Source organism: Echiichthys vipera, assembly GCF_963691815.1.
Source record: "Echiichthys vipera genome assembly, chromosome: 12".
Lineage (NCBI taxonomy): Eukaryota > Metazoa > Chordata > Actinopteri > Perciformes > Trachinidae > Echiichthys > Echiichthys vipera.
The window spans coordinates 8604846-8628580 of NC_139837.1; the positions used below are offsets into that span (position 1 = coordinate 8604846).

At 40.7% G+C, this 23735-nt stretch overlaps 1 protein-coding gene across 1 annotated transcript in view; it reads right to left on the reverse strand.

Annotated features, from left to right (window-relative positions):
• Positions 1-1449: 1449 nt before the first annotated feature.
• lingo2b (leucine rich repeat and Ig domain containing 2b) overlaps positions 1450-23735 on the reverse strand; it is a gene marked incomplete at its 3' end in the record, with an annotated part of 38073 nt that continues 15787 nt past the window's right edge. The window contains exon 2 of the mRNA XM_083924750.1: positions 1450-3358. Within this exon, the coding sequence (XP_083780876.1) occupies positions 1450-3315 (1866 nt within the window). The 5' untranslated portion in view covers positions 3316-3358. The remainder of the gene's footprint in view (positions 3359-23735) is intronic.

Consider the following 23735-nt stretch of genomic DNA (forward strand, 5'->3'; position numbering starts at 1 on the left):
TCACTGTAAAGTCAGTAAACATAATTTCAATTACTAGAACTCCAATTAGGGGTATGATTAAGATTTATTTCCTTTTGAAAATATACCCATAAATTTGTCATATGAAAACAATTATACAACCTTGAACATTTTATCACAACAGATTCACACAAGTTAACACCCACGTCCCTGCATTACAAAGAACTGCCCTTAATTGTTTTTTACTCTTTTTTTTCTCAACATTTAAAACATTTTCAACAAAAAACCCAAACAATACAAGATTTCGCTACAACTTTCAAATTGCCATCTATTAAATACCCAGAACCCCCCAGTGCCCTAAGGAAAAATCCGGACACACTAGCCTGAAGTGGTGTGATCAAAGAAAAATGTGACAGGGGGGGAATTCAATCCATAAACCTGTGAAGCTCAACTTTGTCTTGTCCCAAAGAGGGCACAGACCAGTAAATCTTTGCCATTGTGTCTGGCCACCGACTCTTATATATCATATCAAGGGATTTGTCTGGCAGGAAAATCTGCCCATGATTTATTATGTTATAAAATGGGTTTAACATGCCATTTCTATAGCTGGAAGCTTTACCAGAGTAATAACAACACTGACAACTGCTCTTTCCAAAGTGTGTTGCTGGAAAGTGAGCTCCAACAGTAGAAACAAAGCTCAGACCTGTGTGTGTTTAACGTTTCCTTGAGTTTAGAAAAATTGTCATTCCAAGGGCCTATTTCAAAATTTATGCAGCATTTCTTGACAATAATAATTGTGATTTTGCATACAAACATAGATAATCCTCTGTTTTACTCAACAGTGACAATACTGTTGTTACAATGACCGAACAACAACAAAGGCATTGAAAAATGCTTTGGACCCTATCATTCGTTTTAGTTGTTCCATCTCACAAGAAAGGCAATGCGTGCACATGCACAAAGAAACACACATATGCAACATGCGCACACTGATGCACACACACATACACGCACGCGCGCACACATGAACGCAGCACACACCTTTCATACTGCAGCTAAGATGGGTATTCAACGATTTAGTCCTGACATGTTGCAGCGATGATAGCTCTTAACGCCACGCGAAGATGTCCCCCGTCACTCCCTCCTTCACCTTGATGTCACGGTGAGTCGACAACATCATTACTCATCACATCACCACTGAAACACATGCCTAGTGCAGCACTATATCACTCCCATATTGATATGTTGGTTATAGTATTATATTCAATGATTTGTGTATGAGAACATTATTTCATATAAACACGTCCACGGTTTCATATATCACTTTTATATTCACATGCCCACTTTATCACTGGATCACCGTCATATTGACACCCACTATATTAGTACGTCACTTTCGTTTGTCACAAATCCACTGTGTCATAAAAAACATTTTTTTCAACTGATATGTGTGCACTTTATAGTAATCGTAGGTGTCAGTCTGCATTGTTTTCAAATCATTTTCATGTTGACCCGTCGTGGGCCACTTGTTTCTGTCACATCTGCTGCTGCCCCATTGGATTTGCGAGGGACATACTCAATATCAAAGTTGCTCTTATGGCGTCCTTTCCCCCGGCTCCAGGCGAACAGAAGCAGGAAGCAGAAGATGACCACACCTAGGAAGGACAGGCAGCCCATTGCTGTAGATATAATGATAGTCTTAATGTCTATAGGGACTGTCATATTGTACAGTACTGTCCCATTCCCCCATGTGCTGTTAGAGTCTGTTGGATAGTTTGAGCTTCTGTTATTAAAGTGAGATCTGTCAATGCCCAGGCTCTTCACAGCTAAAGAGGCTGACAGGCTAGCATTGCCAGCAGGGTTACTGGCAATACACAAGTACACCCCGCTGTCATGCAGCTCAGCTGCCTTGATCTCTAGGGTACCATCTGGTTGGACTTCCACCCTGCCACTGCTCTTGGATGTGATGTAGCGTCTGTGAGGTGTAATCCATACCACCGAGGGCCGAGGTGCTCCCTCTGCCATGCAGCTCAGGCGGGCCGGCTGACCCTCATCAGCCATCAGCAGCTGGGTCGTGTTGGGTCCAATCCGTGGTTTGGTGCAGGTCATATATCGGGAGACCAGAGGCTCCTTGAGGTCACGGAGAGGTTTCCCCAGGAGGTGCTCAGGGGCACTACACTCTGGCTGCACATCCAGAATCTGCAGAGAGGAAGGCTTATGGGTATTGAGCAGCCAAAGCAATCTGCAGTCACACACTAATGGGTTTCCACCCAGACAGAGCCTCTGGAGGCTGTCTGGTGAGGCAAACACTCCACTCTCCAGAGAGTCCAGGCGGTTCTCTGACACATCCAGTAGTTGCAAAGATTTGAGGCCCACAAACGCAAAGGGCTCAATAGAAATCAGCTGAGCCCCTTGGATGTGAAGCTCCAGCAGATGTGGGAGTTGGCCCAGCTCTCCCTGATTGATGTGCTGGATGCGGCAGTAAGACAAGTTGAGATGTGTGAGGTAGGGGAGGTCGCGCAGTGCTGCGCCGGGGAAGGCAGACAGGTTAGTGTTGGTTATGAACAATGTTGTAAGGTTGAGGCCATGCAGTGAGAGGGGAGGCAGTGTGTCCAGCCAGGGCCAGTAATCAATCTTTAGTTGGCGTAGACGTGATAACCTCTTAAAGGAGAAGGGCTTTAGGAAACTTATGCTCAAGTAGCGCATGCGCAGTTCCACCAGGCTATGCAGATGTGCCAGAGCATCAGTAGGGACCACGGTCAGATTGGAACGTTCCAGAGTCAGACTCTGGAGTCCAAGTAATCCCGTAAAGGCCCGCTGAGAGATGAAAACAAGTTCGTTGTCACCCACCTCTAGGGATGTCAACCGGCGCAAATCTTGGAAGGCATGATCCAGGAGAACCACCAATCGGTTGTGGCTAAGGTCAATGCGGGTGAGGTTGGTCAAGCCTGACAGCACGCCAGCAGGAACCAGCTGGAGCAAGTTACTGCGAAAGTTGAGCGAGCGGAGAGCAAGCTGACAACGGAATGAGCCTGGCTCGACCACACTGATGAGGTTGTCGCTGAGATCCAGGTCCTCCAGCTGCTGGAATGAGGAGAAGTTGTCCGGTGTGATGATACGTAGCTTGTTCTTACTGAGGTCCAGGACACGCGTCTCAATAGGGATGCCTTCGGGGATAGTGGGCAGGCGCTTGCGGTGGCAACTAACCGATTTGCTTTGGGCAGAGCACTCACATCGGGCGGGGCAGCTCAGAACCGAGCTGGCCAGGAGAAGCAGCAAGGCCCCACCCAGGAAGAGGTGGCAGTGGTTCAGGGCTGGGTGTAGCATGTCTCTTTTACCCACGTTGCCCTCTGTCATGGCACAGCTTCTTGTCCATACAGAGCACCATCACGAACAAGCCCTGCAAGACACAATACACGAACAAGAGGTGTGTTAAAATACTCTGCACTCAACTCACACTGTCATCACCTCTTTTCTCCCTCCCCCAACCCCTTTTTACATCTTCAACCTTTTACACTTTATACCTCTTTATACCGCCAAGTATTTTCTCCCTTAATGAACTGTCCCTTTTCCTGGCATGGTGGATATAATGGAATTAGACTCACAGCAGGGCAAGACACTCCAAAAGAAATATCAGCTGCAGAAAAATGTGAACCTTCATCACTGTGTTAGCACAAAAGGTTGCAGGCTAACTGGGGATGTTTCATGAGGATGGAAGATGTTTCAGCCCGATAGCGAGAAATGACCCTCGTTAGAGTGCAGTGAGGCTAAATGCCCATGTGGATTTGGTGATGCTGCTAATGTGTGACTGTGTATTTTGCATCAGTGTGTGTGTGTGTTTGAGGGGGTGGGGTGAATGGTGGTGAATGGACTATGTGGCAATGGTTCGGGCTAAAATACAGCTCCAGTAGGATGAACAGTTACAGATATACAGTATATGACTTGTTAATAAGTAATCAGCACACTGGTTCATTGTTTCATTTTACATTGTATACATTGAGTTTCTATATTCATCGCTTAAATCTTATGTTTAAATGCACATTATTTTCAAGTAGAGTATGCATATATAATCAATAAGAAAGCAAGCAATGAGCACAATATAACAGATGCATACATTTACATAATCCCGGCAACAGTTTCTATTTGTTTCGTTGCTTTAATGCCCTTTTAATTTCTGTTTACTGTACATTACTGATCATTTTATTTCATATTTGTCGAATTTTGCTGTATTACTTTTTTTTCCTGAAAAGACCGGCTTTTCCAAAGCAATTAGCGAAGCTTTATTTTATGATGAAGCCATTTTATTGCTTGCACATCACTCGCAGGCTTAATCTCATTTTATACAGTGTGGCAGACTAACATTACTGCAGTCACTGTGCTTGTCTTTACAGCACACACAGTCTCAGCTCATGATGAAAAAAAATGCATATTGGTATAGCAGCACTTTCTGCTCTACACGAGAGGATAACTGCACTTTGCATGTGAAAACCAATAAATAAAATGAAGAAAAGACATAGTTTGGGTGATATTTTACAATACAGGGGGAATGAATCTGTGAAGTTTGCAATGGAATATTTAGGATTGTATTTTTACTTGTTTTGTTTGATTGATTTCATTTGTGAGTTTTCTTCTTTTTGCATTTCGTTGATTTACTCAGTGAAACATTGCTCCAATTCCCAGCTACCGTACACAGGGGTTTTACGGGAAGAGAGGATAACGGCGGGGTAATGAGGGGAAGGATGAATAGCCTGGATCAACTGTAAAACATCTTAGAACCATGCCTCCTTATAGTTCGGAGAGACACAGACCTTAACAGAAGAACACCTTCCAGCAGCCACAGGTTGTTGAACTGACAGATGGCTGTGTAGACAGTCAGGCTGACCATAATTGCCTCATTACTGGTAGTATCTGCATTCTGCTCATGGCTATATCTTTGCCAATTAGGTGTGAGAAAATGGTAGACACATCTGTGAGCACTGGAAATTGGAGTGCACATCATAAAGGCGAAGAAAAATACTAGAAATATGAAAGGTGCCTTTAAAAAGCTTTTGACTGCTCACTGCAGAGCAAAAAAAAAAAAAAAAACAGAAAAAGAACAGCCCAGGTAAGCAGATGATGAGCACACAGACAGACACATTCCTTACTTTGATAGTGAAGTGAGTGACATTCAGAAAATAGAGGAGATGAGGCAGAAGGTACCGGAGAGCACGCTCACTCTTTCTTTTTCCCACAGCACTCACCCCTCCGCCCGGCTCAGCAGCTGCACTGCTCGCATCTCCATATCTCTCCTTTTTCTTCCTATCGCTGTTTTATCTCTCCATCCTCCTGCTCACACATCTTCCACCTAACTCCTTTTCTCTCTCCGGTCCTGCCTGGCCTGGCAAAAGCCCCAGTCCGTTCATCAGTCCCTGCAGGCTGGGTTTTTTATCGATCGCAGCGCAGGAACATCAGATGCCAGGAATGTAGCCTTTAACAAAGAGCAGGCCGTTGCCACAGCAACTACAAACCCTGACTCCCATCCGCTCTATGTAGTCTGCCAATCACATTAATGAAAAAAAAAGGAAGACACAGGGTAAGGAGGTTGACATTTTTTTTCATATTCCTTTGCTCCTTGCATTGAGAGAACACACAAATTGAATACATTCCTGGAAATTCGGTTTCATTGGTATAGCAGCAGAGCCTTGTTTAAGGTGTTTCCAATCTGTCATTCTGGATGCCTTGCTATTTGTCGACCTGTCTGGTTGCCCATCCATCTGGTGCTCTGGTAACTATCTCTGTCAGTCTACCTTATTATCCGTCCACAAGCCTGCCTCTGTCTTTGTGTATTTATCTGTCTGCCTCTCCCCGTCAGCCTCTGTTCCTCTCTGTTTAATAATTACAGTCCAGTTGTCTGATGCTGCAGTGGGGAACTGGTCTGGTGATCTGTCGGAGAGCTGTATGCCAGCCAGGCAGCACGCAGACTCACGCGACTCTGCTCAGAGAGTTGGTGCGCGCATAAAAACATCACAGTAAGTTTTAAGTTATTTAAGCACCTGATAAAAACCTAAACCCAAAAAATAATGAAGCTCAACTCATTTCTTAACTGTACATGTATTTGATTTCACAGGCACCTGTCGGGATGTTAAAGCTGTAATCCTCCTAACACACTGACACTGATAAAATAAAGATGATTTCCCCTAAGACTGCAAATCATGTCCTCGAATTAAAATACTTATCCAGTACTTGCACAAGTGCATAACCTTGAAAGATGTAGCTTTTGATTTGGCTGAAGAACAGCAGTTTCTCTAATGTCTCAGCCCATACCCACTGTCCTCCAACTGCTTTTTCTTCTCAGGTTTTCAGTTATTTGCCTTTAGGTCATGTTTCGCCCACAATTTAATGACTGAATGGACAGATGATGGTTGACGTGATTTGATATATGCACTAGAGATCAAAATAAGAGAACAAATTATGAATACTTATAGTTATTATGAATACTTATAGTTATTTTTGGCTATAAGATTAAAAAATAAATAGGAAGTGTAGAGGCTCTTACTTTGAATGACTTCAGCACATCTGCGCCCACAGGACATCACTAGTTTCTCACACTGCTCTGGTTTGATCTTGGTCCGTTCTTCTTCAGTCTCTTTCACGGTTCACTAACTGTAATGGGTTTCTTAGACATTACTTTGTTGCCAAGGATTTTCCAGAGTTTCTCTATGGGGTTTAGATCTGGACTCTGACACTTATTCCTCCAAATTTAACTTTTTGGAGGATGTCTTCTGCTGCAGGAGTTGGGCCTCTTGTACAACTACATGGCACAGCGAGTGCAAATGTTTATGTGAACCTCCTTCGGCAACATGCAATACCTTCACTACAATCACAACACAATCAGTTCGCAATTTTCAGGCAAAACGATGCCCTCTGTCACACTACAAAATGGGTTAAGCAGTTCTTTGAAGCTAAGAATATTGAAACAAGGAAAATCCATGGCGAAACCCACTACAGTTACCGGACTGTGGAAGAGACTGCAAGAAGAACGGACCAAGTTCAAACCAGAGCAGTGTGAGAAACTAGTGATGTCCTGTGGGTGCAGATGTGCTGAAGTCATTCAAAGCAAGGGCCTCTACACGTCCTGTTCATTTTTTAATCCTATAGCCCGAAGAAAACATTATTTAAATCTTATCTTCTGACACAATGGTTACTGTTTTTTCACAAAATAAAGGTTCTTGTTGAAGTGCCTTGGTTATTTAAAAAAACATGCTAGTACAGCAGTGGTATAGCCACAGCGGATATTCTATCAAATTCCGAGCAATAAAAAGTACAAGTATATCAGAATAAATCAAGTATTGTGTTTAATTTTGATCTCAACTGTTTAATAGTATGTGATGCGTTATGTATAGCATATGGCAGTGGTTTGAAAGAATACAAAATTGCGTAGAAACGAACATCCAGAAAAGCAGTTTGACAATGGAAATTGAACCACTTCCTCAAACATTGGTGGGATTAAACCAAATATGTGAGGTCCTTGCTGAAAAATAATGGTGGCTTCTGCAGCTGATAGGATTTGCTTGTGTACTGTGCGGCACCTGTTCAGAGTTAGCCGGAGATTTAGTGCCTTGTTTTAACGAGGACTCTCTTGTTTTGCTAGCTAAATAGAGCTAAAGCTTTTTAGACTTTCTGGCAATGGCAGATGGTAGAAGAGTGTAAGGCAGATTGAAATAAAATCAATTCCAACATGGTAAGGAATAAGAATGGGAAGTTTCTGGCTTCATGGGAAATCTGGTCCCAAATCAAACAACGACAACAATTACAAGTAACATTTGAAGGAAAGGAAATTGTATTCTGTTATCTCATTGATTTGCTCTTATTAAACCATCCATTCGCACATTTAAACATATTTAAAATGGCCTTTTAGAGCTGCACTGATATTTTTATTTAAGTAATGAAGAATATGAGTTCCCAAGGAGCATTTTAGCGTCTTTCAGCTCATTGTCTTGGTTTTTATATCCCAACAGTACTAACAAGACACATATTTCCTTCAGGAGTGGGTGGTGACCAAATCAGAGCCACAATAAAACATGTCATGTTGGACGAGTAAAAAAACCTTCTTCGCAATATAAAATTCATAAGGTGATATAATATAATCATAGTTATTAATGGGAGTATTAATGGCCTATGCAGCTATATTTCTTACACATGCTCAAACCTGAATGAGGAACTACATCGTTTGCCAATGACTCCCAAAATTACATCTACAGTATATTATGTTGTGAAACAGTTGCACTGTGGCAGTTTTAAGCATGTGGTTAACTTTGTAAAACTGAGCTACTTGGTACAGTTAAGGCAGCAAAACTACTTGGTAAGGGCTAAGAAAATATCATGGTTTGGATAAAAATGGGTATGTTTGTCATGGACATGAGTCTGTGACGTAGTTACATTGGTTACCTTATAAAGAGTCAGTGTTGAGTTTTAATATGAGACAATCCTGTGTTTGTTTGATCCATACACTGTATATGTTCAAAAAATAAAATATAAAGAAAGAAAGACTATGAAGATGGATGAAGCGCCTTCGCTTCCTCCCACTGTACAAACGTGAAGCCAATCAAGGTGATAAGAACTACCTAAAATGACAGAAACAGTCTGTGGGCAAATTTTAATTTGGCCCATGTCCCATCCGCTAACATGGAGGGGGCAGGGCTCTTCGACAGCCAGCCACCAGGCGGTGATCAAGATGGCTTCACTTCCAGGGAGCTGTCAAACCTAACAGCTAACTAAGCTAATAAGCTGCTTGCAAAATCGACTTATACAGCCATTTTTTTTGTGCAAGCCACTTGAACAATCAACCACTTTCTTTTGTGAGGACTGCCTTCTCTGATAGTCTGAGCCAGGCCGACCTATCTGTGGCACAAAAGTACTGTAGTGGCCCTTTCTTCACCTCACTCAGCCCAGTCATATTTTTAGAAACACTTGGAGCCAACCGTGTCATGGGCAAGATGGAAAACATACAAGATCCAACAGAATTCTGGATAAATGGTAATGGTGAGAGGGGTCGTTGAGAAGGGCAGCTTATGGATTTGAGCGTTTTGGGATTTGTTTCTGAATTGGATTAGAGTCAGTAAAACTGCAGGAAATCTGACAGCCGAAAAAGGAGCTGTAGGGTGTTGCATGAGTCACTGTGAGAGTGAGAGAGAAGAATAAAGAGAGCTGCGTATGAGATAAAGCAGATATACACGAAGAAAAGAGGAAAGCCACGCTTACGAGATTAGATAAAACCCTTGTTTGCTTGAGTTGACTGTGGTTTCTAATGTGAATTTAACCGAGTAAGGCTGAGTGATTCCAGCTCTTTCAGGAGATCTCCGTAATACTCCAGCAAAGCTTGGTTCCCATGTTGATTTTAACCCGTCAAGACGAGCACCATTAAAGCCCTGTTCATTATCATACCACTTTCAAAATCTGCGGCCTTTTGACAGGAGCCAGGCAAATGCATTTTACACTGAGAGGGACTTAACTGGACCGTACCGATACATTTTTAAAACTACTCCAAATTACAGCACTGATTGCCACAGAATTAACTTATGAATTAATAATGACTTTTATTGACAGAATGTGTGACAGGCACTTTTCTTTTTGCCCTCAGGTTTCCATCAAATCAATGCTGGGATGAATCTTTGTCAGAAGTACCAGCTGGAGTACCGCTACTTCTAGCTAATGCTATTAGCACAGCTACCCCTGGTTGGAGGTATACAGCATTAAAAGCACCGGTGGCTTTTGCGGCGGCCATGCATACTAATCTCGACTATAAATCCTCTCTGCTCTTCGCACAGCCTTGCAAACATGAGGCTTTGAATTCACTGGGATGCAATTATTTTGCACCCAGCTCCCTGGTAAGAAGCCATTGTTTTTTTCCTTAACATAAATCTTATTCAATACCTCTGCAAAGAAGTTTAACGCACATTTTACACTTATTTGCTCGATTGGAAAAACAAAAATATGCATTTGTCACTTTGGATCACTGGAGCCGTATTCACTCATCCTGCTGTTTTCCCTTGAAATATTAACCACGGCCCTGCTCTGCTTTGCTCATTTCCAGATGTAATACTGGTATGAATAATGGAATTATTTCACATGAGAGAGTTCACATGTAGGCGATTATTGCCGCATAGCGAGCATGTAACGTGACATACTCCGCATTATAATTGAACGGGAAGGACACATCGTCAAAGTGATCATCCTTTTTTGCGTCTACGCATTGTTGCACAAGCAAATGCGCGTGAAAATTGTGTTTACGACCCACTGGTAGTGTTTTCCATATAATTTGATCCTGATTTAAAGCTGGACCTTGATGTATTACAACTACTTATGAAAACATGAAGGATATGTACATATTCAAAGACAACTCATGTTGATTGCCCTTTTTATGTACATACCATTACACAGAGAAAGAGAAGCTGAGGAGCAATGGGACTTTTAAGATTTGAGACGGTTGAGATTTTGCCAAGGCACCATAATTCCTAATACTTTGTACTGTCAGTGTGCCCGGTTTAATGCCAATTCACTGTGTATTCACAACAAATGCTAACAAGCCAAATACATTTTCTATTCTGGGAATTGTGGCACTCCGCGCATCCACTGACCACCCGGCAGAGTGCAAAATGTCAGCGGAGTTTTCAGGATGCCGTTGGGAATTGGAAGTTGAACCGTGTTCTTTTCGTGGCTAATTAGTGCTTGTGCATTCAAACTCTGCCAATTAAGCAGCTCCTTTCTGCACCACTGGCCATTGACACTGTATCCTGTCTACCACCATGTGGCTCGTTGTATGTCTGCTGTGCTGCAGGCTCACCAGGGATGTTGCTTTACCCTGCAGTCTCTAGATTTTAAAAAGTGCCGTTATTACGATGTCAGTGTTTGGTCATACTGACAGACAGACATTGAGGGGGTTGCTGTTAAACTCCAGCCTCTAGAATTAAACAAGCAGCACAGACACTCTAACAGGGCCTTCATGCTGTGGACATAACGTTACTTCACCAGCTGAATTATGTCACAGCAGCATGTGCCATTTCTTCTGGCGTGTCACTTTTAAATTCAAACTGCAGCTCCTTTCAGATATTCTTGGCAGTTTTTAAATGTCGGGCTCATGTCTGAGCAAGCGCCCAAGTCACTTTTACATAAAGGTTGTGACGGCAATCTTACTAGCTCAGACCTTATGACATTTCATCATCAATCAGATGTCGTCAGATTAAGAATGGATCAAGTGTTCATGCATGTATAATGTAGAAGATGTCACTCGTAGCGACAAACCAAAAGAGAATTATTGCCGACTCCGCAGAACCTCTGCAGAGCACTTTAGTGCCCCTTTGTTCATTACTGTTTTGATTCAGTTCCACCGCTCTCATCAGTGTGGCTTAAAGATGCAGCAGGCAGCTGTTTTCTTGCAAAAAAGGTCTGTACTGCACACTTTACTGCCCAGGACTGAATGTAAGATGTTAGCAACAAGCTGATGAACAAAGCCTCTTGCAGCTAAAGAGCCTGATATTTCCCGACCTGGGAAAAAACAGAGCTAAAACCAACATTCATTTCTTGTCAGGTTATACTCACACTGGTCATGAATAATGTACAATATGTAATATTGTGCCACTGGGGGGGTCTCTCAATCAAAACACTAACAACAGACACAGTTTGATGACGTTGTGAAGTGGTGTGGAATCTTAGGAGTCATTCTCTTAACCGCCATTGCCGAATTTTCAGCAGAGAACTCCTTCTCTCCAAAACAAACAGTAAAAACAGAGACTAAAGCAGTTTTATGTTAAAAATCAGCATTTTTCTACTTGCTTTTTCTTGAGATCCAAACATCCGATGACTGAAATCCTTCATCTGGTTAAAATATACAATTAAAAACAACCAAAATCTATACAGTGCATTGTACAAAAAGTGGCTAAAGTTGGATTAAAAGTCAATTTATGACAGTTTCTGGCAAATATGACGCATGTGCAAAAGGGATATGAAGCCATTGACAGGCAACCAAATGCAACTATAACTTCTGGGTTTGAATATTAGTGGGAGCATCTGGGGTAATACATAATACAAGAAAATATATAACAAAGGTCTAGTGATTTTGAGACATTTTAATGCAGAAAAGTAACATACCTTGTTAGGCTTCAACAGCGAAACACGGTTTTAAAAACATTGGTTATGCAATGCTTTTAGAGAACAGAACATGCACCAAGTTTGAATTATCTTGCATGTCTCAATAAAACCATTAAAAATAAGTTATGTAACGGACATCTATGTCAGCCAAGGTAGATTTGAGTTACTAATTGACAGCAAAGAATAGAAAGAGCGTTGATTGAGAAATGAATACGCCATTAAGCCTGCACTTTTTAATGTTAGTAAGCCATTAATTATTGGCTTCTGCTATGGATGCTTCCTCAAGAAGCTACAGGACCAAAAAAGTCCATTAAGGTCTTCCGTCATTATTAATGAGCAAGTTAAGTAGCTCATCTATTAGCTGCTTTTGCAAATGATTCCTCTTAAAATGTATTTCTCCAAACATTAACATGCACCCAAATACAGCTAATGGTAGAGAAAATTGTATAGCAATATTCATACTACAAACAATCTTTATGCTATTTTAGATTCTTCCTCAGCACCGTTGGCACTGAAGGACAGTCACACAGTAATCATTGTGAAATGATTGCTCGAAAAGACGCCTTTGCTTCATTTAAATGGCTTCTTAGGTTTCCTCCAAAGGGAATAATCACATTTTTGCATGCCGTGTCGACCGGAATTATGTTTCTCTACCTATCTTGGCAAGTGGAATAGCAGATTTTTCTCACCCTGTGTCTCTTGTTGTTGCTTATAAATCACAGTGTTACTTGAAGGACACTCGCCATATTAGGTTCCTGTCTAATTTTAGTCTCGGGAGGTAGAACTCATCCATTTTTCATGGTATATGTGTATCACCATTGATTCATAGGCTTCTTCCTCATTCACCAAAATCAGATTTGTTTTAGCTTATTACAGCACATATTTTTCCTGCACCCGTTCTAATAATGTTATCTTCTGCAAACAAATTCTATGTAATGTATTTCAAAACGGCATTGCTGTTTAGTTGGAAGTTGAAGCAGACCCATCCAAGGCTCACTGCAGCTGGGGTGGTTAGGATTATCTCTGGTTAAGCTTGTGTAAAATCCTATAACAACCATATTAAAAACACCAAAATAACCCTCATACAAGGTTTTACCAGAGAAAATCAACACACAATGTAACATGCTTTTCTTTTTCACTAGGTAAAGTAACTCCCATGACTACATTCAAAACTCTGTCTCTTTCGATTTCAGAAGATGTCAAACCCCAATGGCAAAGAGGCGTTGCCACTTTGAAAGGTCAACTGTAACTTACAGTTTGTTTACCGCTAAAAAATAAAAGGGGAGCCCGGAGATGTGAGGCGGCCTCTTGTTGTCAACATTTTGTTCGCCACAAAACTCAAGGGAGGCATTTGTACTGTCCTCGTTGGGGCCTGTTGCAATTATATGGTGACTACATCGATCCCGAGTATTGATTAAAGTCCCTCCTTGATTTTAAGATTCAACCCGCTTCTCCAGATTTCAGGGGAAATGAGAACAATGGAAAGGACTCTCATTTGAAAACAGCCAGGAACCTCACAAATGAGGCATTTAAGGAGCAGCCTAAATGACTTCCCACATTGTGTGTCTGTGTTTTGTTCATAAGGACTGGAAGTTAGATTAAATATAAAAAGCTGGATTCAGTTATTGGGAGAGAGATGATGCAATGACTTTTTTTTTTTAATCTACTTTTATAGGACAGATTCATATCGAAACATTTTTACCCATCCTTGCGATACTACATGAATGAACAGTAATTGAAGGAATAGTTGTTTTTTTTGAGGGGGGGGGGGGGGGGGGGTGTGAAATATGCTTATGCTTTTTGGGAAACAGTCTTATATCTGTCCCTTCAAAGTGAAGCTGGACCCAGGGGATAGTTAGAAAAAGGCTAGGAAAAGGGGGAAACAGCAAGCCCAGCTCTATCCAAAGAAAAAATCCTACCACCACCTCTAAAGCCAACCTGTTCTCACCCTCAACCCGTCAAATATGGAAGCTTGGTCAGTGGCACTTAGCAGTCCGAGGGGATCAATAGCGTCAAAGTCCATGAAGTCTGGAGTTTGGGGTGGGTTGGATGTCTCAAACAAACACAGGACTTTCACCAAGGAAAAGCTTTTGTAACTTATGTCACATACGTTTTAGTATAAACTATGATATTTTCCTTTTTTTGTTCGGTAATTCCTGTTCCGTTACTGAGATGTTGCCCTGGCAGTCAGTAGAAACTCTGAACCAGGGAGAGAAATGTGTCGGGTTTGGGAACCTTTGAAATGCATCTCTGTTCTTTGCAGATGATGTGGTTTTGTTGGCTTCATTAAACCACGAGCACACACTGGGGTGGTTTGCAGTTGAGTGTGGATGAGAGGCAGAACCTGCAAGTCCATGGTTCTCTGCTGGAAAACTGTGTATTTCTCTCTCCAGGTTGGGAGTGAGGTACTACCTCAAGTGCAGAGTTCAAGTATCGCAGCGTTTTGTTCACAGAGAATAGGTAAAATGGAGTGTGAGATGGACAGGTGGTTCGGTGTGACATGCAGGCATTGAACTGGTGAGCCAGAAGGCAATGCTCTCGATCTACGTCCCAACCCTCACCTATGGTCATGAAATTTGGGTAGTGACCAAAAGAATGAGATCTCAGATACAAGCGGCCAAAATGAGTTTCCATCTTAAGGTGGCACGGCTCAGCCTTAGAGATAGGGTTAGAAGCACAGACATCTGGAGGGAGCTTGGGGTAGAACCACTGCTCTTTAGCATCAACATGGGGCATTTAGGTATCAGACACCGAGGGCCGTCCTGAAACATTTGATATTTAACAAGTTGAGGACAATCACTGAGAACTTTATGGAGGCAATAACTTTTTTCAGTATTTCGAGTACACCACTTTTAGTTAAATCAGTAACAGATAAAAATGGGGTATTTATATATAGATGAAACATCACTACTGATAAAGAGCTATAGATAAATGTACAAAGCTACAGTAGGCCTATATGCAGAAACAGTAAGTAGAGGAGGGTAAGGAATAAGTAGAAAAAATGGAAAGATAAATTAAATTAGATGCAATACCCATAATCATGTGTATGTAGAAATATTTAATATCACATATTATTATAAATATAATCTTATACTTAATACAAAATTAAGTAGGCCTACATAAAATAGAATATATCAATATAGATACATTTGTTACTGTATACCTGTATAATATAAATAAATGTTATATGAATATATCATATACACCTAATAATATCTTATAAAATACTAGTAAAGAATATAACTAAATAAATATACATTTTCGCTTCTAAAAAGCAAATAATTGAGGTAAATTGCCATAAAAGTATTATCTATGACAAAAACAAAATCATACATGCTGATTTAATTACCATTTAAACATAATAATAATAATAAAGGTTCACTAGAATGGATTTTATATAAAAAGCATGTTTTTTCCTGATAATGATTTCATGTGTCAGGCGTTACAACACTGACAGACTGACACGTGAATACAATATCACACTATTCCTTTGATTTTGTCCATTTCTGTGTGCACGCTGTATAACCGCAAGATATTTTTAGATCTTTTTTTTGTCAGATCTCTCGAACTCATTCCCTCCCAGCTTCAGGCCTCTCTTTCAGTCAGAAAGGATGATTCATCTCTGTGAATGAGAGGCCCACAGTTAACAATACAGTAGTTTCATCACGAGCTAATAATTAGGTGATTAACTCATACTGTTTGAATAGAATTTTCCAGTTCATTTGCATCGCTTGAGGACATCATACCTCTATTTTCTGCATACTACCTCTGGGTCACTGCACACCGCATTTCCATTATTTCCTATTTAAGCTAAACATTTGGTATAGGAAACTGAAGCAAGATGCTCCCGGCAGCTCTATAATTAACACTAGCTTTAAAAGTCAGTCATTTCCCATTAGATGCCAAGGGATTCACAATCATAACGTGCTCTCATTCACTATGTTTTTCTTCTTACTTCTGATATTCCCTGGAAAGTCTCCTCCACTTACAAAATGTCAGCATGGGGCCTGATGTTTCCTCTGTATTCAGCCCCACATTGCTAGGAAGTAATTTTGCCTGTTACCAATTATTAACAACAAAAATCTGATGAAAGCCTGAATGCTGGGTGGATGTCTGGAGCGGCTAATTTTTAAGACAGATGTTTGAACTCGTGTTGACGTTTTGTGCCAAAGCGGCAAAATGTTCTCACTGGCTTCATATCAGTTCGTATTTAGGAGAGGAGTGAGAGAGATAAGCTGCAGCAGCATCACTTGCATGCACGGCTTCTTTCAGTTTTAAATAACTAACACAAACCTTTTTGGAGAGAAAAATCTAGTCATCCCATATTAATGATATTTGAATGCTTACTCATACTTGATGTCATATTTGTAAACTGACTCAGTTTCTTTCACTGAAAAAACAAAGAAAATCAACCCCACAACAGGTTTAAGAAATGTCTCCTGAAGGGTTTTTGAATCCCTTGTTTCCCCAAGAATCATGATTTCTATTTGCCTGGGGAACAAAATTTCTTTTTTGCTCTGCTGTCAATCATCACACACACAGTTTTGGCTCAGAATCAAAAGTTACTTACTACAAAATACACAGAGCAGCAGTAAATATTGACGGTGTTAATATCGGTGTGTGCTGGAAGCGTGAACTCGCTCCTGTCCCTTTCCCTAGAGAGCCGTTTAGTTAGCGTCATCTCTTATTTTATATCAGACCCTCAGCGAGGGATTAGGCAGTCCTCACTGGCACTGAATAACAGTGGGAGGATTAGCACTTTCGCCTGTCACCAAATCATTCTGACGGATTAGCAATATCCACCGTCACTCCCGAGGACTCACTCTGGCTCCAAGCGAATTGAAGTCGGTGTGACAGCCAAGGTGACATTGCAGTAAAAAGGGAAAGAGTCATTTTCCTCAACCCTGTCTGCCACCACGCTCAGCCTGGACAATGTCAGCATGACGAACATTTAGTGTTAGTTGTCAGCATGAGCGTCGGGTGGCTTACATACTGTTGAATGAGTAAATCTGCTACGGATAAAGGGTCACTTTTGTCAGCTGCATAGCAAAAAATAAGTAAGGTATCTGGGTGGAAATTGAAGTTTAAAGCCAAACACAAAATGACTCAGACTCGCCTACAAACGGCTGGACTGCCAACTGTAAAGTGGTCCTCAAACGACCCTATCTTCACACTGTTTCGGTTCTAAGTTGTACAGTTCTGTACATTTCTGCACTGCTGAAACAATTAAATATCAAATTAAAGAGAGTTCTTCTAATGTTGTGGCCTTTTCTTGGTTGCGTTAAACCATATTGCCTCAAGTTAACTGACACACCATTAAGACTTGTGTTTTTTATCTCATACTTATGAGCTAGAGTAGGGTTTTGGCGAACAATTCCTGCTTCCGTATAAAGCACTTTGGGTTACTGTTTGTTTTTAAAATTTAGTTATGTAAAGCACCTTGAGTTGCTTCTGTGTCGGAAACGAATGGCTCTACACAACACATTTTACAACAACATGTTGAAAAGTCAATCAGTTTTACTATTTATGTATTTTTGATGATCACTTCTTCTCAGGTTACATCGTCTCATAAGGTTTGTGTGTATGATATCTATCAGGAATAAAAGTTGTCATTTTCAAATTTTCTTTTCAGCAATGTCCTCAACACTTACTGTAACATAGAAACTCAAGACACCGAGATAATGTAACAATCCTGTAGGTTTATGTTATTGCCACCAGTTTTAATTACCGTATTTTCCGCACTATAAGGCGCACCACATTATAAGGCGCACCACATTATAAGGCCCACCTTCAATGAATGGCTTATTTTGAAACTTTTTTCATATATAAGGCGCACCGCATTATAAGGCACATAGAATAGACGCTACAGTCGAGGCTGGGGTTACGTTATGCATCCATTAGATAGAGCTGCGCTAAAGGGAATGTCAACAAAACAGTCAGATGGTTGTTGCTTCCTCCGCTTCCGCACCATTGATTGGTTCATGTTAAACTCTCTGGCTGCTGCTCTATTCCTGTGTTCTACTGCGTGACTAATCGCCTTGAGTTTAAACTCTGCGTCGCAAGCGTGTCTCTTAATAGGAGCCATTTTAGGCTCTTTACACAAACACACAAATGGAAATGAAACGGCACGCTTCGCGCAGTCATATATCTCAACATGCACCGCACATTACTTCTTCTACGGGGGAAAATAGAGTCAGCGGCTGCTCACCGTAGTTGCGAGACCTGTTGTGGCACAATATTGGTCCATATATAAGGCGCACCGGATTATAAAGCGCACTGTCGGCTTTTGAGAAATTTGAAGGTTTTTAGGTGCAACTTATAGTGAGGAAAATACGGTATCTTAACTATGAATCCCTTCGAGGAAAGATTGTCTGAAAGTGTGCGCATCAACAAATTTGACCAATCATTGCATCTAGCCTCTCTCTCTTGTCATTGAGTCCATTCCAATTGCAACAAATACATTTGCCTTCAGACACATCGTATGAACAAGCTTGTTTTGAACACACAGTACCTCTGCCATGACCACGGGTCATAGTCTTTAGTTCATGCATTGAACAGTAGATTCTCTATATAAAATACATTATGTCACAGGTAGTCAAATCCTAGCATCCAAGAAGTTGTAACAAGTAAATATGTTATCTTTTTGCTAAACGAAATTATTTTAATTGTCAATCAACTAACTGTCAAACGGTTGGAGCACTATTTCAAACACAAACAAGTTTCTTAAAAGATCGTGTTCCTCAGATGGAGCCGCATTGCTGCAGTTTGTACTGTTCGGCAGAAAAGATCAGTATTAATTAATTCCCCTAATGTGTCTGGTGAAACTGTTGCAGCAATAAGAGCATTGACTGCAGTATACTGTTTGTCGATTTCTAACTACAAATGTGACAGAAGCCTAGGGCCCACTGACTGAGACACGTTTTTCCTACTGTAATTTGTTTATGCCAGAATGCAGATCCACAGAATTAATGTAACAGCATCAAATTAGTGTGTATGAGCTCTACTGGATGAGTTCACAGGATATAACCTGCCTTTTACACCGGCCACATAATTGGCTGCCTGCAAACGTAGCCAGAGACTGAACTCTTTTCGGAATGAAGCAGGTATGGACCACTTAAATGTGAATAAATGCACTGAAATCTCAGGCTAACTTGTATTCACATGCATGCAAAAATATTCCAAAACATTATGCACAGTCTGATATCCACTTGAAAGCCCTGTGACTAAGTGAGAAGGAAAAATTCTACCATTGCACAATGACTTCACACTGCCTCGGCTTAAATGAAGTGTGGTTTGAATAGAGCTCCTCTTACATGTTTGAACAGTATTTCCCTCATGTCGTCATCCAAGCGTCTGGTATCCTAAAAAGCAAATCTCCTGGGGAAGCTGGTTTAAAGACCATCCAGTTGAGAAAGTAGAACATGAAATTATTTTGGCAAAGTGAAGCCACACTTTTTTTCCTTTTGTAGACTCTGTCTATATGCAGCGGCTAAGCTGTCCCCACATTCTGAATCCTACAAATTGTACCGTTCAAGAAAACCAAGCATATGCCAGGAAATCAATACAGAGAAGCTCAGGACAAAGGGGCCTCTGAAGCAAAGCTCGTGTCTTACACAGAATGGAGAACTACTGGTGGCATGCATCCATTAGCACCTCATCTATTTTCTATCAATGGAACAGAGAGCAGCAGAGTAAATAGTGGCAGCTGCTCAGGCTACTCAAGACATTTTCAAGCAATGAGAACTACCTCTTTCTGTTAATATTTAAAAACTTGACCTTTGTATGTTCGTCAGATCCCTAGTCAGCTGATCTTGGGCAGAAATATGTATACTGTTTAATACTGGGTGTGCCTCTACCTTATCAAACCGTGTTACATTTTGTCCCTCACATTGGCACTTTGAAAATTGGGCCATGGACTTTTGTTGCTGAGGCATGCCAACACCTCGTAGGAGATGGGACGGAGGATGCCACCCCCCCTGTTAGCAAAATGACCAAAATGCATGCCCCTTGTTAACATGCCATCCACCATCTCCATCCCCTATTAGCAGAGAGAATACAGGGGAAGAGTTGTTGTTCAGTTGAATTTGTTAGTCTGCCAGAATTGTTGATACTTTATCTGACTGAGGCTTGTGCAAGTTAGTATCTACGGCCCTGACCGCGGCTCTGAAATATCAGTAGCCTAACTGTGCAGTGTATTGATGAATCCATGGAGCTGTCCTTGGTGCTAGCAGGCGGATTAGAATTTGCACCTTTTTCTTTCAATCTCGCCCTTCTGTCAGTTTAGCCTTGGATCTATATTATATCTACATTGTAGCCTATAGACTGTATAAAGTACTATCACCTTTATAAGCAGAGTGAAAGTAAGACTGAGAGGATCATAGAGACACCCTGCTGCCCGTAGTATGCCTATAATATTCCTTTAATATTTTTATGATCATTCAAGCCACCTCTATAACAAAGTGAGTGAGTTTTACATGGATGTGTGTGTTGGTTAATGGTGTGGGGGCACGGGGGTCCACCCATTGGGCCATCCCCTGCTAAAACTATAAAAAACACCCACTTATTACAACTTATATTATGTGACCGTTATTCAGGTGTTCATTGTTCAGTTGTGACTATGTCTTATTATTACTGACCAAATTATGATTTGAAAAATCAAACTTTTTCTTTTAAAGAAGAGGTTCCTGATGATATTCAGTCAGCCTAGCATTTTACTGCGCGTTTCTTTCTGTCATATCTTAATGACAAACCAACTGAATATTGAATAATACAAAATACTATAATAAATATATTGAATAATACAAAATACAAAATACGTTACCAGGATTTTTGTAAAAACAAAAATCTATGCGAGATGAAAAGCGTGCAAATTAAACATTAAGAGATACTGACTTTTAGAGACATGAGTGGCTTCGCAAATTAGTGTTGAAATAAAACGAATTCTAGTGATTAAGGTCCTGTTCATGTGGGAATGCTGAGTGCACTTAGCACATTTCTTGGCAACCCAAGTACACCCTGCTAGTCCCCTCTCCTTTAATGACCCATTAAAACTGATAAATGGCCGGAAACATTACAGCCACTTAGTTGCACACAGGGATAGTATTCTTACTTTTGGAAAGTGATCATCAACAAATTGCCTAATTAATTTCCTTCAGTCATTTGTAGTTCAACAAGCCATGTCCTATTGGGTGTGTTTGTGTTAGAATGTGGATTCCTCCATTTCCAATTTAGACCCAAAAGACCACAATGTAATGCAGCCACATGACATATTAAATTGCGCTGACTTTTTTCTACATGGGGCTATTTTGTCCTCATTGTATTAAAATACTGTGTTCTGCACCGTCACGTAACACCCAGCAGAAAGCTATTATGATCATGTCCTCTACCGGGAAGAAATAAAAGGCATTCTGTGAAATGAACATAGTGAACAAAAAGGTAAATTACAACATTGTGTCAAAACAGAAATCCCTTAATACACCCAACAAGAGAATAATAGCATATTGTGCAAATCTGCAAATGCCTGAGGTTGGAATTAGAAGCAACCCTCTTGTGAAAAGTCTGACAGGAAAATGTATTTAAGGAAAAGAATTGTTCTTAACTAAAATATTCCGGCAGTAAGTCTTCCTCTAATGAAACCCATTGTGAGTTACTGAGCAAGCTACCGTATGTCTCCTGACAGAAAGAGGTTGCCATTACGCACAACATCCCAAATAGTCTCCTTAGTTTATGAAGTTGTTGGTTATCAGCATCTAGACGTTACAACTTTGAGTGTGTAAATACATCATGTTATCCATTCTATCAACTAATACAACATTGAAGGTTTAGTATATTAACAGACATTGAACTGTTGATTTGACTATCTCGAAAGAAAATGGCACAATGGTACACATAAAAATGGCAGCCGCTCTGACTCAAAAGCCGACAGTGCGCCTTATAATCCGGTGCGCCTTATATATGGACCAATATTGAGCCACAACAGGTCTCGCAACTACGGTGAGCAGCCGCCGACTCTATTTTCCCCCATAGAAGAAGAAACGCGTGGTGCATGTTGAGATATACGACTGCGTGAAGCGGGCCGTTTCATTTCCATTTGTGTGTTCGGTAAAGAGCCCAAAAATGGCTCCTATTAAAAGACACGATTACGACGCAGAGTTTAAACTCAAGGCGATTAGTCCCGCAGTAGAACACGGGAATAGAGCAGCAGCCAGAGAGTTTAACATGAACCAATCAATGGTGCGGAAGTGGAGGAAGCAACAACCATCTGACTGTTTTGTTGACATTCCCTTTAGTGCAGCTCCATCTAATGGATGCAGAACGTAACCCCAGCCTCGACTGTAGCGTCTATTCTATGCGCCTTATAATGCGCTGCGCCTTATGTATGAAAAAAGTTTCTAAATAAGCCATTCATTGAAGGTGCGCCTTAGAATGTCGTGCGCCTTATAGTGCGGAAAATACGGTATATATCTATATATATATATATATATATATATCCCACAACTAGCTTTATTATATTGTAGTGTTGTCCGTTGTGAAACAGAAGACGTTTCCATACACTCAGAACATTCCCCTGGATGAACTCAATGTTATCTGTAACGCCCCTCACAGTTCATTGTGTATGGAGCAGCTCCACACTTTACAATTGATGACATCGCACATTTGAGGTTTCACACTCTAGTTGTTCATGTTTACTATCATTTTTGGTCCGTCTTAGAACATTGGAATAACATGGATGTATTTTGAAAATGGGCATAGTTTCCCTTTAAATATATTTACACGCATTTGTTAAATCTCCGTTAAAATCATTTGGTAGTTTACGATATCAACGGCGGTGTCCACCATTCCCATGCTGGGTTCAAATGGAATGCACATGCACAAGGGATTCACAGAAAATGACGTATGCTCGTTCTGGATTACCGGATTCAAAGAACTTGAAAAATACTTCTATATTATACTTGCTTCAGTGCAAGAATGGCCACAGCATGTCAAGAAGACAGTCCATTCAGGTTGATTGTGCAAACGTGATTGATCCATCATTATGTTTGTTGTTAGGTGGTTACCTCTTGTGGCCGTAGTTAAAATGGAAGGAGGAAGTCTATAAAGAGCACCAAAGTAGGGAGGAAGGTTGACTACATCAGAGAGTTACTTCCGTAACAAAGTCATTATAACTTAAAACATCATTTATTTTTTTGTTGCCCAAGTAGTTAATTGGAACATTAACCATGTGTTTGAAAGCCCACAAATCTGTTTCATGATTAAAAATACGTACATTTCATATATGTTGTTTTGGAAGTCATTGAAAAATGACCTAGTTTGTCCTTTAGATATAAGGGGCAACATTGGAACTTATTCTAAAGATACTCATTTAGTGTTCCCTACAGTAACCAGGTGTCACTAAATCAACCATAACTAAAATCTTAGGGATTATAATAAATACAAAACCCATAAATCAGAGATCAATCTAAAATGCCAAACACAGCCTTGAGAAGCTTATTGCTTCTACAAATACAAAGCTAAGATATATATCAGAGGATTGTGGCACCAAGACATATAGCACTTGAGTAGTAGTACATGTGTCCGTAATAGATAGTTAGATAGATAGATAGATGGGTAGATAGATAGATAGAGAACTTTATTTATCCCCGAGGGGAAAT